Source organism: Microtus ochrogaster, linkage group LG3 (assembly GCF_000317375.1).
Source record: "Microtus ochrogaster isolate Prairie Vole_2 linkage group LG3, MicOch1.0, whole genome shotgun sequence".
NCBI classification, from domain to species: Eukaryota; Metazoa; Chordata; class Mammalia; order Rodentia; family Cricetidae; genus Microtus; species Microtus ochrogaster.
In genome coordinates this window covers 5,344,167-5,361,237 of record NC_022029.1, presented here as the reverse complement: position 1 = coordinate 5,361,237, position 17,071 = coordinate 5,344,167, and the positions used below count along the sequence as shown (strand labels likewise).

The 17,071-nt window shown below is 34.6% G+C and overlaps 1 protein-coding gene across 2 annotated transcripts in view; it reads right to left on the bottom strand.

Moving 5' to 3' along the window:
* Positions 1–17,071, bottom strand: part of Csmd3 (CUB and Sushi multiple domains 3) — a 952,990-nt gene that overhangs the window by 251,154 nt on the left and 684,765 nt on the right. For both annotated transcript variants that reach the window (XM_026785886.1, XM_026785885.1), the window contains 3 exons: positions 9,410–9,601; positions 5,151–5,277; positions 3,389–3,591 (listed from right to left, as the gene is read on the bottom strand). In XM_026785886.1, coding sequence (XP_026641687.1) covers positions 3,389–3,591; positions 5,151–5,277; positions 9,410–9,601 — 522 coding nt within the window. The remainder of the gene's footprint in view (positions 1–3,388; positions 3,592–5,150; positions 5,278–9,409; positions 9,602–17,071) is intronic.

Sequence of the window (17,071 nt, the reverse complement as noted above, 5' to 3'; positions counted from 1 at the left end):
TGCGCCACCACCGCCTGGCTTAAATAAATTTTTAAAAATGCCTCTCAGACATTTAAAATACCTTAGATTTGGTCAATGGATTATATTATTGCTCCCACAAAGTCTTTGTTTTACATAGATATTTGCATAAACAAAGTAATTCACAATATATTTTGAACAACAGACATAATTAAAAGTTTTATAGAAAAGCAAATTGCTGAATTGCTGATCTTGATCTTTATTTGAATCGCATTACAAGTAAGGCAAGGTTAATGGGTCAGAAGAATGTTTTTCCAAAGAAGGAATATGAATAATAAGCTTGGAAGAATGAGCAGAAATTAAATAACATGTACCAGAGGAGACATCTAAGGAGAAAAGCATTTCGGTGATAAAAAGCAGGGGCAGCAGTGTGTGGTGACTGTATGTTGTGCACATGCATGTGCGTGTGTCCATATGATATGTGTGTGCAGATGTATAGATTTGCTTGAATAAAGGCAAGATGCATTTGGGGACTTATAAGGGGATTAATGTGCATATTATGTGATCCTTAGAAGGCTCTATTAGAATGAATGAATAAGTAGAATGAGTATACTTCTAGAGAAGATGATTTTAAGTGACTTCTGGAGTTGCCAACTGTGACCTACAGGCTAGTTTTATCTTGAACTGGTGAGTAATTAGCCCATAGGTCATTCACATCTCCTCTAATACACTTGATTACTTTGACAATTACACGTTGTTCTATATAATACCTTGTTTCCACACCCATTTTACAAGATGTGCTTGTTAGTTTTTATGTCAACTTGATACAAGGTAGGGTTATTTGGGGAAAAGTAATCATAATTGAGGAAAATCCTCCATTGGATTGCCATGCAGACATGTCAGTAGGGCATTTTCTGGATTTATGTTTGACATGGCATGGACCAAGCCCATTGTGTATGATGTCACCACTGGGGAGTTGTTCTTGGGATGTATGGGAAATCGGGATGAGCAAGTCATGGGGAGGAAGCCAGGCAGCAGCGAACCTCAATGACTCCTGAATCATTTCCTGCATCCAAAATCCTGGTCTACCAGCAACTGCCCTGATTGGTATCAGTGATAGAGTGTTCCGTCAAACTTGTAAGGTAAAGTAAACCTGTTCTTCCTCATGTTGTTTTTGGTCCTGGTGATTTATCAACCCAACAAAGCCTAACTAAAGCATTTGGTAAAATGGTTAGACCAGAAGGCCCATGTGCTTTTCCAACAGGCAAGTGTGCTGTCTTCTTTCCTTCTTTGATGTAGTGCTTGTAACACAATCAAGAGGACAAAGTGACTAAGTTATAAGAAGACCTACATTGCAATTAAAAATGTGTAGATAAAAATGTTGTTTCCTCTAACACATACACGTATATATTTATATGCAATAATAACAAAATCATAACCACTAAGCTTTTTCTATTCATCAAGATTGAAGTTCATCTACTTTCAGACATATGTAGGCCACATTCCAGATATCTGTTAGTTATATTACTGTTCATAAACCAGTTTACTGTCCAGCCTGTGTGCACTTATCTGTGAATTTGGATTCTGGGAGATATGTTGTTGTCAGGAATGAATGAGATTTTGTATATAAAGCCCCAAATAAGTACAAAATGGGGTTCTCGGTACTGAGACTTCCTTCATGATGAGCACAATTTTTTTCTCACTAAAGAGTTTAACACTTTGGAATATCTGTAAACATGGTATTAAAAATTGTTCAAAACATGCTTCATATTACTTGATGTTACCCATAATATATTTATACTCTATGTGCCCCTAATAACTAAATTGTGAGATTCAAGCAGTAGTATACAAGTAGATCATCTCTTGTAAAGGCAGATTCCTTCAAGTATTCATGCCATTCATGTCATGTATGACAGACCATATTTCTACAACTTTAAATGACCTATATTATAACAACATGAAAATAAACCACTCATTTTAGAGAAAAGTTTTATACAAATTTCCCAGGAAAGAATGCAGAAACTAGGCTTTTGTGCTATGAAGTCACAGATACTTAATCTCTAAGCACATTATATGTTAGTAGATATAGAGCCCCAAACAGTAGCCACTTAAAACATTCACTCTGTATTACAAACGTACAGAAATCAACTGTGTTTTTAAGTTATCATCAGAAAGAATGGGGAATAAACACTTCCTTGACGACTTATTCATACTTTAAAAGATTAAATGAATTAAAAGAAAAACACAGAAATGAAGTGGGAGACATGAATGATAAATGAAAAATAAACAAAACTGCTAGAGATTGAAATGAATGTTCTCATAGAAGCAGAAATTTAATATTTCAGTGAAACAAAGCCAGGACTATTTTTTTTCCTTTGAGTGTTAGATATTCAAATTTAAGATCTCATACTTACGCTTACATGAAAAATGCCCTTCACCACTAAGCTATCCCATTAGTTCCTACACCCTTTTCTGTTTTTAAAAGTATAATAAAATAAAACTTATGTATCAAACTAAACATAAAGTATAAAATGTATTTTATATGAATAGTTGTATTGCCTACATTACTGTATATTATTTTACATTATTTTGTATGTTAATATCTCATAATCATATAAAATAATTACAAATTAATTATCCATGGCATTATATAATCTGTTATTCATATACTATTTTAATACTGTAAAATAATAATATTTTATTAATTCATTACTATATATCATTTATAAAATAAAATAAACATTCATTTGTTTCCTATTAGAAAATCCTGCAAATATTATGATTTTATGGTATTCCAGGTTTTAGTATACCAAAGAAGTAATAAGAATAATGTTTCAAATGTGGATAATTCCCACATCTGACCTCATATAATTAGTCTCAGTGGAAGTTCAGGTGCACAAATAGTGAAGTGTTAATACATTAAAGCCATATTTCTAAGGTTTATACGAAACAAAAATGAATTGTGTATTAAAACTGCTGTCTCCAAAGCCACAGAGAAACCCTGTCTCGAAAAACCAAAAAAAAAAAAAAAAACCCAAAAAAACCTGCTGCCTCATTCCTAAAATACCTCACTAAGTTAATTTAAATACGCACAAACTAATACAATTTCCTAATCTGAAATACTTCTGTTCCTGTACATTTTGAACATGTATAAGACTTTATAATAGAATTATTTCTTTAGTTGAATCATTTTAACACCATCATTATTTTCAGGATTATTGCTTAGACAATGAGGAAAAAACTGGCAATTTATGTACACAATATCATATTTTTCCAAGCATATTTTGTTTTACCTGCGGTGAAATCGGAAGATCAGAACCTATATTTAACATAAATAATATCAAAAAACATAACACACAAAACAGTAAATTTTTATACTTAATATACATCGCTTCTTTTTGTATTTAGAAATCAAATACAGAGAGCTTACTTGAAAACTGAATTGCAAATCCAGATTTGCTGATGTAAAAGTCCGTATCAAACTGGATAGTCACCACGTTGAGCGTGCTATGAATCCCATCAGGAATCAGAGATCCACTAACTTCTTTTAGCAGCATCTCATTTTCTGGTGGACCGTCCCAAACTCGGAGTATATCATGGGATGCTTCTGTATCGAAGGCAAGAAACTGTAGGCTGTAGGGGAACCACATGGCTTTGATTATTTTAAGGAAGGCAGAGAATTATGTTAACAATAGAACAGAACAAACACATATTGTTGCTTTGGCTGTCTGCAACTCTTCTTCTTTAAAGAATAAATCATGTAAACAGCATGAATTACCTGAAAGAAATTTTTGAACAGAAAAAAAAAAATTGTACTTCCTAAGAATGGGATTAACTACATTATTTCATCATTATTGCTAATTAAAGAAATATGTGCTCACTATTTTCAATTTTCATCCATTGCAATTGTGGTTACAAGAGCAGATACTCATAAAGGACCTCCTATTTGCCACTTGCTTTGAAAAATGCATTACTAATACTTTGTCTAACTGCTATAATGACCTTATGGAGTAGAAACAATTTTGATCTCAAGTTGACGGATATAATAAATGGAGTTTATACAGATGACATAATTGCTGAATGAGTGGCTGAGTCACGCGTTTAATTTAATTGTTTGAATGCACAGTACATACCTTTACCATTGTATCAGACTGAAGCTATTTGGCTGTATGTTTAATCTGTACAAAATTATCAGTTACTTTTGATAACATTGTGAATTTTAGCTAGACTATGCATATAGTTTATGTCTGATATGTGAACTGTCAAAGTTTTAAATTTTGTTTACATATTAATATCAAAAATTACTTATTGATAAAAATATTCCAGAGTAGTGCTAAATTTAAATTTTAGGTGTAATAATTAAAATATTTAACTAAAACTGTGCATGACTTATATTAAATATCTACAAGTTGAGGACAGATTCACTATTTCCTATAATTCATTCAGTAAAATCCATTACCTTGAAACCTATCTGAACTTCATTTACACAATTAGCACATTTCCATGCTAATTTAAAGCCATCACTACTTTTAATCCTGTTGTGAGTTCTGATGAAGTAACTAGTTCAAGTGTCAAGGACAAATGGTTCAGTTATTGATTTATACCCAGTCCAAATCCTAAAAGCAAGGCTACAATGGGAGTTTCTGAAAGCCTGCCGAAACCTGATCTATAGATTTGGGAGCCCATGGTTTGGAATTTCTCAGACTGCTAGGACATGAAAATGTGTGAATTTCCTATTAAAAGTCAGGAGGAAAGAGAAAGCAAGCCTAGTTAGAGGATCAGAAAGCAGACTCTTCAGAAATGCCAAGACCAGGGAAGGTAGCAACTGTCGAGGCCCATCGTGTTTGTTTCTTCTTCACATTAGTGGGGTAGCACAGCATTGTATAGTTATGAAAACGATGGGTCCAGCATCTTAAGTCATTGAGAACTGAAAGAGCATAGATCATAAGAAACATCACAAACATTCCCAACTTCAGTTGGAATTATATCGATGAAAACCTCTTGTCCAGTTATCCCAGCTGTCTAGGAAGAAGGAACGCATTCTTGTGATTCTTTCCTATTTTAACCATACAGAACTTGTTTTCCTTTATGAAGAAGGTTAAGCATGTGGAAAATTAATGATACTGATCAATATTTATATAGTTACTGATCAGAAAAACCTAAATAATTTGAAGAAAGTGAAATGCATTTACCTTACAATGTTTCCTGGATCTACCTCAATCATCCACATGCAGCGAAGGTTATTATCATATGGAAAGGGATAGCCGGGGGACAGGATCCTTCCTGATGATTCTCCTTTGAAACGACCCCCACATTCAGCTGGTGACACAGAGCAACATTTCAAGTCCAAGTTTCTTACCAAACTCTTCAATCAATATAGGAATTACATAAGAGTGTGCATGTTCACGTTATGAAAGATAAGATTGACCCTCAATCTGCTTGAAAGTAAATATTTATATAAACGTCCTTAAAATTTTAATTGAAACAAGAATATATGTATAATAAAATGACATGCTGTCTCTCAGATCACATAAAAGATTGAAAACAAAGCAAATTGTGGAATAACAAAAGGACACACTCGATGTCTGTGAACTTGGCTCCCTAACATTTCCAGATGTGTTGTTAAAAACTGCTCATGTTAAGAGGAAAGCAGATGGCAAGCGCTCAGTGCTCGGGAACGGCCAGCTGAATAATTCATACAGCACCCCACCTCTGTGAAAAACACATTCCTGCAGGCAGCCTAAGTTCAATTGTCCGTTTATTTCACTCCAACCGTTCTAAACCTCTTCCCTCCAGCCTTAAAAGTCAAAGAGGGATTTTTATTAGATTCTTTACTTCAGTGAAACATAGCATAGATTTGATTAAATATGGCCTATAATGAATTAAAATGCAGGCGCTGTCATATTGTATAATTAATATTTTCTCTTTTGAAAGACTCTTTCTCTGTTTTATACTTTTTTTTTTAACACTGCCGGGAGTTCGGAAGTGATGCTGAATGCACAAGGCAACAACCTTTCTGGACTGAAGAGAAGGGTAAGGACACTAGGGACTACTGTCCTTCACAACGACACTGGGCTGCATGGCCCTGCAGGACAAGAAAACCTTTTTCAGTGCATTGTATATTTATAATTTCTACAAATAAATCTTCTCTAAAACTAAATAAATACAAAAACACATTTACTTAAACATTTGAAGAAATTCTTATATTTATTTTGGATCTTTTTTTCTTTTTTTTTTTAAGAAATGAGGTGGCGATGGAAGAATAAGAGTGTGCAGCTTGTACTGTGAAAAGACATTCTAAATTAAATCAACTTCGTGCGTGATGTGAGAACAAACTCTGAAGGGAGATGTTGGCAGATCTCTGTGAGTTCGAAGCTGGACTGGTCTGCTAACTGAGTTCCGGGACAACCAAGCTGTTACATGGAGAAAACCTGTCTTGAAAAATCAAACCCAAACCAAACCAAAAATAAAATAAAATAAAAATTGAAGAGCAAATGATATATGACCCATGGAAATTTTTCATAGTGGGACGTTTTGCTTATTACCTTTTCATTGTGGCTAAGTCTAGAGTTATGTATAAAGTTTTTCTTCTAACTGTACCTCATTCTTGCTCTAGCCATGTATCCAACAACATAAAGCCAACAAAATCTGATTAGAAGTCAGATTTACAAAGCTGTTTAAATGTCTTTGAAAGTAGTATAAGAGTATTTGTTTTGCCGGGCGATGGTGGCGCACGCCTTTAATCCCAGCACTCGGGAGGCAGAGGCAGGCGGATCTCTGTGAGTTCGAGACCAGCCTGGTCTACAGAGCTAGTTCCAGGACAGGCTCCAAAGCCACAGAGAAACCCTGTCTCGAAAAAGCAAAAAAAAATTATTATAATAATTACCTTGCATTATTTTTATTTCAGTAGTTGGCATTTTCTTTCACATAATTCGAGTCGCATGAATGCCTCCTTTTCCCTGACAAATCTATTCCATTTATCTTGGTTATTTTCTCTTCTTTAAATTGTATGTTACACAAATTGAAATTTGTTTCTATTTAGCATTATTAGTATTACTAATAAAAAATCTCAAATTAAAAAGTTTTATCTCTGGTGAAGCAGACACGAGTGAGGAAGGTGGCTTACAGGCTCCTCTATGGCTTGTTCCACTAGTTTAAACACATCTCAGGACCAGTGATGTGGTACCACCATAATTATGCGGAGATCTCCCATTCCAGCCCTCAGTCTTGAATAAAAATCCCCCTCCTTATGTCATATTCTAGTCTGATAGAGGCAGATATTCAAATAAGGTTCTATATTTCCAGGTTAATTTTGATTTGTGTCAAGTCTGGAAAAACTAACCAGTACAGTTACTATTGCATCTGTCTGGTTTCTAAAATGAAACAGTTTTGGATAACCAAAACAATAAGTAGTCAGACATAATGTACAATAAGTAGTGGACATTTCTTCTCTATCCTTTTTGATTTATCACTATGATAGGCATATATTACTTTGAAAATGGCATTGACATTAAGTTTATCTATTAAGATAAATGAATTTTAAATAGTTTTGTTTTGTATATTATATTGCATCTTGAATTTAAATACACATTTCTAAAGTTTTAATTTGCAAATATCACTTTATGCTTTTATCTAAAAGGTGCTAGTGTGGTATGACTTAACATCTGGGCCCATACTCTTATGGCTTTGGTTGTGAGCTGAACCATCTCTCCAGCCCATTGGGCCCATTGCGCCTATTATCTTAAGGCACATGTTTAAAAGAGAAATACAAAATTTGTTTGATTTAGCATACAAGTTTCAGAAAAATAATTGCCTATATAATATGCAGATGATTGAGTAAAAATCTTTGTGTTTTGCAGATCCCCAAACAAAGCCATCTTAGATATTTAATGTTAATCAGAAAAAAAATGGTAATTTTAGATCAGGTAGTAGAGCTACTAGTCATCAGTGAGGAGCATCATGGACACAGAATTTCATTGTCTGCTGCCACAGACATGGTCAGCATCATTCATGTTGTGTTTCTCCTTCTAGAGTTGTGTACCTTGATCGTATGTCATTGAAAGTTTATTATTCCTTTGATGTAATAAGTCACAATACTGGTTTAGATACTAAAAGCACAATCAAAAATCTGATCTCTGATTAATTATCTTTCCATTTGATCACAATCTTTTCTTAGAAAATGTTTTCAGCTTTGTTTAATACACTCCAAAAATATATATGAATTTTATTTTAAGGAAAATATGGAAATCAATATTTTCTAAGTTTGTAGTTTTGCAACTGTTTGGTGATTTTTAAAACCTTCGATGTTATTTTTTTCTGAATATATCTCATATTTATATTGTCAGTGGGTCATTTTTTATAGCCCATGCAGGTGGTCTGATTATTGGTCTAATGCTTGATTTTTGGGATTTTGTTGCTTAATATTGATTATTGTGTTAGGTATTAGTACCATAATCTACTTAAAATTCATATGCCGTCTGACAATAAAGCACTGTGATTATATCTGGTTTACATAAAACCTGTTTGTCTCTTTGGGAATCAGTGTTTTAATAAGCCATCAGACGGTACAAAAGCACATCTAATGCATTGTGCTTTAAAAGGCTTCAATGTGCATGCAGTTTTGTGCATTTAAATTAAACCTCAGTAAAGCTGTGTTTTATACACATTGGCAAAATACGGTCAGGAATGACTTGGGAATAACTGTTTCTCTTACCTTCTGTAGACTTAGCGTTTTCTTATGTTGTTTTTCTGTTATTTCAGATGGAACTATTTGATCTTTTCAACAATGAATCATGGGAACATTTATGAATATCTGTTCCCATACTCTCTGTCTCCTATGCTAATTTATTATATGCCTTATAATAGGAACAAAATGATATTGAACCAATACAAATTAGAGATGTGACGATCACTGTAGCTTCAGGGAGGGGATCTCTCTTATCTATGAATTTTACAGTTCTTTTCATACTGCAGTTTATTTTCTTGTTGTTTATACATAAGAAAACCACTATGTTTTCTAATGTTTTCAAAGGGGCTTAGACACATATAAGATGTATTTGATGTTGCTGCACATAATTTCTTGCTTTTACATTCATTTGGATTCAGAAATGTGCAGATTTTTTCTTAAAAAAATCGTAAAAACTGATCAATGAGATTCAATTAAATGCAAATGATGAAAAATTAACATTCTTGAAATGAGTCAATTATTTTTTTATCAAAAGCAAAAATAATATAACTTGATATAGACCACAGCAACTCCCTAAGCACATGCCTTTGTCATATTAAGCAGAGAACTCTTATATTCCACTTTTCCTTGGGGTGAATTTAATTTTTTTAAACTTCTTATGAGTTGTATGTGGATGTAGCTACCTACAGCATGAGTATGTTAAGTAGTGGCGTATTCATATAATCCCACCAACAAACTTTATAAAAATCTGAAAGAACATCCTACCAATGCAGGAAGGCAGAGGGTAGTCCCAGGCCCTTCTCTCCCCAGTCATGCACTTGAGAAGGCTGCTTCCATGGAGAGTGTAGCCCGGATTGCATCCATAGATGATGGTGCTGCCAGCAAAATGGCCCTGGTCACTGATCTTGTATCCGAACTGGGGAATGCCTGGGTCTTCACAATGTGAAAGTTCAAAACCTGGGAGAACAGTACAAATTACTTAATGGAAATATTCTGAAACATAATTTGAGATTACATAAATTATTTATTTCATTTATCCCTTCAAATAGGATTCCATTTCCTACTTGGAATACTCCTATCATGTCTAACATTATTAACATTTAATAAGCACAGAAAGCTTTTGCTGAAACATTTTTATTTTTATTAGAATTTATTAGTTATAAAGTTTACATATCAGTGTAATGGCAAATACCATCAAGTTACTATTTTCTTTAAAATTGTTATTGTTGTAGAATACTATTTTAAGATGTTTACATTTGTTTATGCTGTGGAACATTTATTTTTAATGATGCAAAGATGTATTGCATTCTTTCATGTTGCATTTGTTTAATTCTGTGAAGCTGTGATTCTTTGCCTGTCTAAAACACCTGATGGTCTAATAAAGAGCTGAAAGACCAATTATGGGGCTTGAGAAAGGATAGGCAGGGCTGACAGGCAGAGAGAATAAATAAAAGGAGAAATCTGGGAGAAGAGGATCAAGGAATAAAAAAAAAAGGAATTAGAGAAGTATGCTGCAGCTAGTCACCCACACAGTTAGCCATGCAGTTTCAGTGAAAGTAAGATATACGGAAGTAAGGAAAGGAAAAACCCAGAGGCAAAAGGTAGACAGGATAATTTAAGAAAATCTGGCTAACAACAAGCCAAGTTTTAATAATAAAACTCTGTGTGATTTATTTTGAGCTGGGTGATGTGCCCCCCAAGGAGTCAAAGAGTGAAAAACAACCAACAACTTGTTATTGCTAATACTAGATTAATTAATTAATTAATAGGGATTAATGATGGTAGACAGTGGTGGCACACCCCTTGAATATCAGAACTTAGGAGGTGGAGGTAGGTGGATCCTAGTGAATTCAAGGCCAGCCTGGTCTACAAAGCAAATTCCAGGACAGCTAAACCTACACAGAAAAATCTTGTCAAAAATCTCAACAACAACAACAAAAACAACAACAACAACAACAAAATCCCAAAAAACAAAAATCAAATCAAAAATAAAATCCCCAAACCCCAACAAAAAAAAAAAAAAAAAAAAAACTAAAAAAAACCCCAAAACCCTAAAGGGTTAAAATCTGATTCCATGTGTTCATGTATTTGCACACGTGATCCCCAGTTGATGGGACTACTGGAAGAGGTTAAGAATCCTTTAGTAGACAAATGTGCTGGTGGAAGTGTGTCTTTTGGTGATGGACTATGAGGATTTATAGCCTTTCCTTGCCTCCTGCTTTAGAAACATGATCAGCCAGTTTATATGCCCTGCCCTCTTCCCTTTACCAACTAACTCTTGCTCTCTGTAACTACAAGCCAAAATGAAGCCTTTGGTTCCTTAAATTACTTTTCCTGGTGGCATTTGGTCACAGGAAAGGAGCTAATATGACAAGAAACAGTTTGCTTTCCTCTTGGCACAAAGCATCCAGGACGCTTGGAACCAGCAGAGTCCAACCAAGACCATGACAACCTTTGCTTTGCCCACTTAGACAGAGGTTCTACATCACCAGAGTGGCAAATTTGATACTTCCCATAGTAAGTTTGCCATATGATATCAGAGAAAGGAAATGCATAAATAAACCTTGGGAAAATTCGAATTTGTTCTTGGTATTTCCTAACTTTTCACATCCTGAATTCAAATAATCACTACCACCACCACCTGGCTTACACGTTATATTAGTTATCAAAAACTGCTAAGTATGGCAGTTATGGGAGTGCAGTCCAGGATTCTACATGCCTGCTATGATGTGCATTTTAATTTTGTTTCTAATAAATCTCTCCGCAGTTCCTTGCTGTATCTGAACTCCTTCTCTGTGAATAGTAAGAACATGGAAACTTGTTAGGCTTGTAATCTTGACTAGCTCAGATCTGCTTTCTCACTCAACATAAAAGGAGACTGGTTGCCAAAGGAACTGATCATGTGACTAAGGTATAAAAAATATCTAAGACAAAGAGGCTGAGCCGAGGGTCTATGGAGTTATCTCTTACAGGGACACAATCAATCAGGCATATGCAATAGAATTTCCATCAAAATCTTATACAGAGGGGCTCAGAGAGTGTCCTGGTGGATAAATGTGTTCACATGCTGGAAGGATTAAGGGGATAGCAGCTACTGCAGTTGTTGTTCCCTTCTGGACCTCACCAATATGTCTCTTATTTGTTTATTATAAGAATGAATGCCTTTCACAATAAATCAGTAAATGTAAGCAATTATATTTCGGAGAACTTTAGCAATGTTGTAAATTATTGAGTCACAGGAAGGGATAATAGGAATTCTCTGTTGGTTCTTTTTATGGTTGTTTTTGGTTTTGAATTTTGTTTTTTCTTTTTTGTTGTTGCTGCTTGTTTATTTTTCTTGTTTTTTGCTTTTAGAAACAGTTTTTTTTTTCTCTTTGTATATCCTTGGTTCTCCCAGAAATAGTTCTGTAGATCTGTGTGGCCTCCAAAGCACAGAGATCTGCCTCTGACTCCCTAGTGCTGTGATTAAAGGTGTGTGGCACCACTGCCTGGAAGAATTTCCTGTCTTAATAACAGTCAGAGAAGTAACATACATTAGATCACCAGTGTCAAATCCTTAATTCACACTATTGAATTCTAGAGCGTCAGAAGATACTTAATGCTTGTATGTTTACAAACATAAATCTTGTATAGCTCTGAGTGCTGAGTTACTCCTATCATTGTTGTAGGTTCAGAAAATGGGATTACCGAGGGGCCTTGTCTCTCCTAGGGGATTTCAATGGTTCTCTTCTTCTTCAAGCCAGAAGACAGTTGTGCACATTTGAGTTCATATAGACACTTTTGTTTCTTTATTTTCTTTTCTGTCATCTTCTATTACTTGTACTTTTTTCTACAGTACCTACCCAGAACAAATCTTGGAACATATCAGATGTTTAATGATATTAATAATTAAGGATTTAGAGAAAAAAATATCTATAGGAAAGTAAACTAAAGTAATATTGATTGTTTCAAAAGTATATTTTGAGATAAATCTAAAAAATAAAGGCCTCAAGGATTCTTTCTAAGATTTAGCTTGTGGGAACCTTATTCAGTCGGAAGTGTAAGCATTTTCAAGGAGAATTATAAAGGAGGATAGCGATCATTGAGTCACATCATGGTAGTTGTAACAAAATTCACTGCATACAGTCAAGTAAATGAGTATTTCAAATAAGACACTGCAGAAGTAAAAACTGTGTTTACAGGCACACTTTGCTATATCTTCATAGGTAGTACAATATTTAAAGACTCTCTGATTGAAAAAGACCAAGTTTGCATTCTTCCTACCAGACTAGATTCTTCTGTCTGGGATTCAAGCTGCAGCCCTTTTCCAGTTCTGTCATATAATTCTTTACAAATCAAAATGAAAATCAAGCTTTGTTTTGAAGATTTCTTCTCAAACTAATTTTTCCTTAATGTGCACATTCTGAAAGTGTGATAGGGGATTGCTCGTGATGAGAAGAAGTGGAGATGGTCTTGCTAATGACACTCCTTCACAGAGGGAGACGCAGGCAGACAACACTCTTTATGCTACAGAGTACAACATAATCTAGTTCAATTTGCAAGACTCATTGTTGCTCTGTCATAAATATTCACAAGTGTCTTAAATTTTACAAAACAGCTCAGCTGACAGTCTTTTCACTGAAAGCTCACACATGAAACTGACAATTAAATAAAGACACGAATGAGGCATCAAATATTCACTGTAGTTAGTGGAATTTAATGCTGTGATGAAATACAAATTTATAGAGTACAAACTGAACTCATTAATAACATTGTCTAAATGCTTCAGATTTTCTGTATAACTTAAGCTGAGAACTCATTTCATGTCACCATTGAAGATATTGTTTATTACTAATTTATTTTAAGGTATCATTTGAAATTTATGACATTTTATCAAAATATCAACTAAGGTTCATTGATACTATCATATTCTAATATTGTATTCATTTCTTTTAGGTCAGCATTCAAACCAATGCCATATTAACTGATTCTCATTAATAATAATAGCATTTAAGAAATAAATATTATAAAATAAAAGAAATCTCATTTTATTTTACCAAGTCTTTTCTTTTTGTTTTTTTCCCATAAAATCTTTTAATATGTTAATCAGGTTATTCTCACACATTTTTCTATATATCCATGCATCTTTGGTGTGGGAGGTCCTTCTGTATAATGTTGCTTTTATTGGTTAGTAAATAAAGAATCTGCAGAGTGATATTTGATTCTGTGGGCTGCTAAGATAAACCAATATAAAGGTATCTTGACTTCAAAATTTGGATCTAAGAATTTTTTGCTTTCGAAAAAAAAAGGTTCTGATTTTGTTTCCATAGAATATGAGAACCTGTGGAATCCTTCCAGACTAACGTGATTTGATGGTCCAAGACCCCCAGAAAGGTCACTGTGAATACACCCTAAAATTACTTTGCCAAACAAAAATCAGGAAACAGTTTGGAGAGAACCATGCCCAAATTCCCAAATGTTGTTTATAAATGTCTGTTTATATTTAAAGGGGGATATACTATTGAAATGAATAATTTGCATTGGTATGAGTCTTAGTTTATTGCTACAAATGTTAGGTCAATTTTGATATATGTATATTTATGTTCTTGATTAAGGTGCTTTTACAGCTTATTTAAAAATGTAATATATAATTAATGTATAATAGGTTAATAGATAATCAACTATAATAATCAAACTTATAGTCATGTTAGGTTTTCTAGATATATAGAGATATATTTCAGTTAGATAGATAATCTTCAAACCTTTCAAAGACCTATGGAACTTGGCATTTAAAATGTTTTAAGAACTTAGGACTTTTCATGACAGTGAGAAACATCTGCTCCTGCCAGCATCAATCTACTTCAAAAGGATGATGGGCATTGGAGAGGCTCCTTATGAAGTTGGTTAGCCATTTTGGCAATAAACTGTTCTTTTCTGGACTGCTTAATGGTATGCTGTGTGAGCTGAACACATAGGACCCACAGAGAAAAGAAACTGTTGAACTTGCCTAAATGTGAGACCATCTTTTGGGGTTCCTGCTTCATAAAAGAGTGCAGACATTCTGCAGGACCAAAAACAAACAAACAAACAAACAAACAAACAAACAAAACCATGTGACTGACAAACTGACAATATAGGTGGAACTGCCTTTGAAATTTCCTGCTTTATGGGAAAGTCTGCCAGCTATTAGGGGCCTGTAGGCAGAACAATGATGCTCCAATGTTACAGAAGAACTTTGGGTGACTCCAGGTAGCAAGATGTCTCTGTCAATTATAGAGTTTTGGAAGCTGCTTACACTGCACTCCCTGTTTACTTAGGTAATATTATATCTTTCTGGAGTTATTGGTAGAGGTGAAAATATATAGTTATAATTATAGCTTTCCTTAGTTATGATAAAAATAAAGTAGATATAAATGTTGTACCTATAATTCTTGCTTGATACCTGTTTTGTTATATGTAATTTCACTATGCTAAAATTAAACCCTTCCTCTTCATTTAAAAAGAAAATGGAAAATGGTGTGGGAAGTCCTTCTGTATATGTGTTGCTTTTATTGGTCAATTAATAAAAAATCTGCCTTGGCCTCTGATTGGGTAGAGTAGAGCTAGGCAAGAAAAACTAAGCCAAATGCAACGAGAAAGAAGGCAGAGTGGAGAGACACTATGGAGCTGGCAGGGTGAAAGATACAAGCTGCTAACCAGAACCTTGCCAGTAGGCTACAACCTAGTGGTAAAATGTAAAATAATAGAAATGGGTTAATTTAAGAGGTAAGAGTGAGTTAGAAATATGCATAAGCTAATAGGACAAGCAGTGTTATAATTAATACAGTTTCCATGTGTTTATTTCAGAGCTGAACAGCCGGGAACAAATAAACAGCTTCCAATAACAAATTTTGGCAATATAGTCCAATTTCTGTGCATTTCTATATGTAAAGCATAATAAAATCTACTTTATACAATTTTGTGAGAGTTTATTGTTTAGTTTTGCTCTTTATAACTTGGTTTGTTTTGCATTTGCCCTTTATATTGATATGAATTGGGACATACATATTAGCATGAGAATTCCTGAGGAAGTGTCTCATGAAGAGCAATGACATCTAAAAACTGCTATTGAGAAGGAGCTGGCTCTTTTGCATATATACCAAGACACAAATTTAATAGAGTGCTGGGCATACAGGGAACAGAACAGGCTAATTATAACCATTTATTTAATTTAATATACAAAGCCCTTCTTGCTGTGGTGGCCTGGAACAGTACTCTCTCTAGAGAAGACTACTTGGGCATTAGCAGTAAACTTACACTGCTGTAGCTTCTGTACCTTTTACCTTCACATTGTCTCAGTATGTTTCCTAGGATCCTTTACAAACCTTCCCCTTCCCTGACTGTAGCTGAGTCTATGAACTCCATTGCCCCTGAAATAATAACCATCAGTCTACTGTATAAAATCCTCTTTAGTTTTGAAAGTAGATGATCAAGTTGAGTGACTGCATTCCTTAGAATAAAATGCAATTTTATGTAAATAGTGGATGGAGACAATTGACATTAATATTTACTATTATTATTTGTTTGTATCAGTTTTCTTTCCAATTGATTTTTTTTTAAGAAAAAGTGAGAGAACATGAGGTTGGGTAACTTAGGTTTGGAAAATCTGGGAGGAGTTGGTGGAGAAGTTGGTTGGAAAGAATGTGTTAATTAAAAAAAAATAGGGTGTGCTTCCTTGTGGGCTAGTTTTCATGATACGAGAAGGCACAATCCAAACTTCCAAAAGAGGGAAGCAACAAACAACCCCACCTGGTTATGATGCCTGTGAACCACGACAAGGAACAGCATGGCACGCGATAACCCGAAGGGTGAATCAGTGGCAAGCATACCTTGGTGGTAAGAAACATTTGGCTAGTCGGACTTCATACTCACTCAAGTACGGGGAAATCATGCCTGGTATTAGAAATCTAGCTAGCTACCCAGGGCTAGTGAAGCCAGAGATCTTGTAGAACCGACAACCATCACTTTACTAAACAGATTGAATCACTAACTGCATTCTGAATATTCGGCCTTATACCTACAGGTAAGTCTGGTCCTCACTTTTCATTAGCAAAACTTCTTTTTATAACAGATGGGGGCCATCACAGAAGGTCAGAACCAATACAGAATGCAAAGCTGTGGAGCCTAGTCTTAATGAATTCATCGACAAGCCACGCCCCACACCTGAGGCTCAGACAATAGAGTGGAAGTGGAGGTGGAAGATTGTAAGAAATCCTGGATCTGGGAGTTTGTGTCTCCTAACGATGTCGGACTCTACACCTGGGAAGTCTCAGCAAAATGATTGACTACATGTGAGCTGAACACGGAAAACAATGACAGAAATTTCAACATGGACCGAGGAAAGATCACAAGACATCGACCCTTCACAAAGAACTATAGACGATGAGAAATCATCCCTGAAAAATGCAC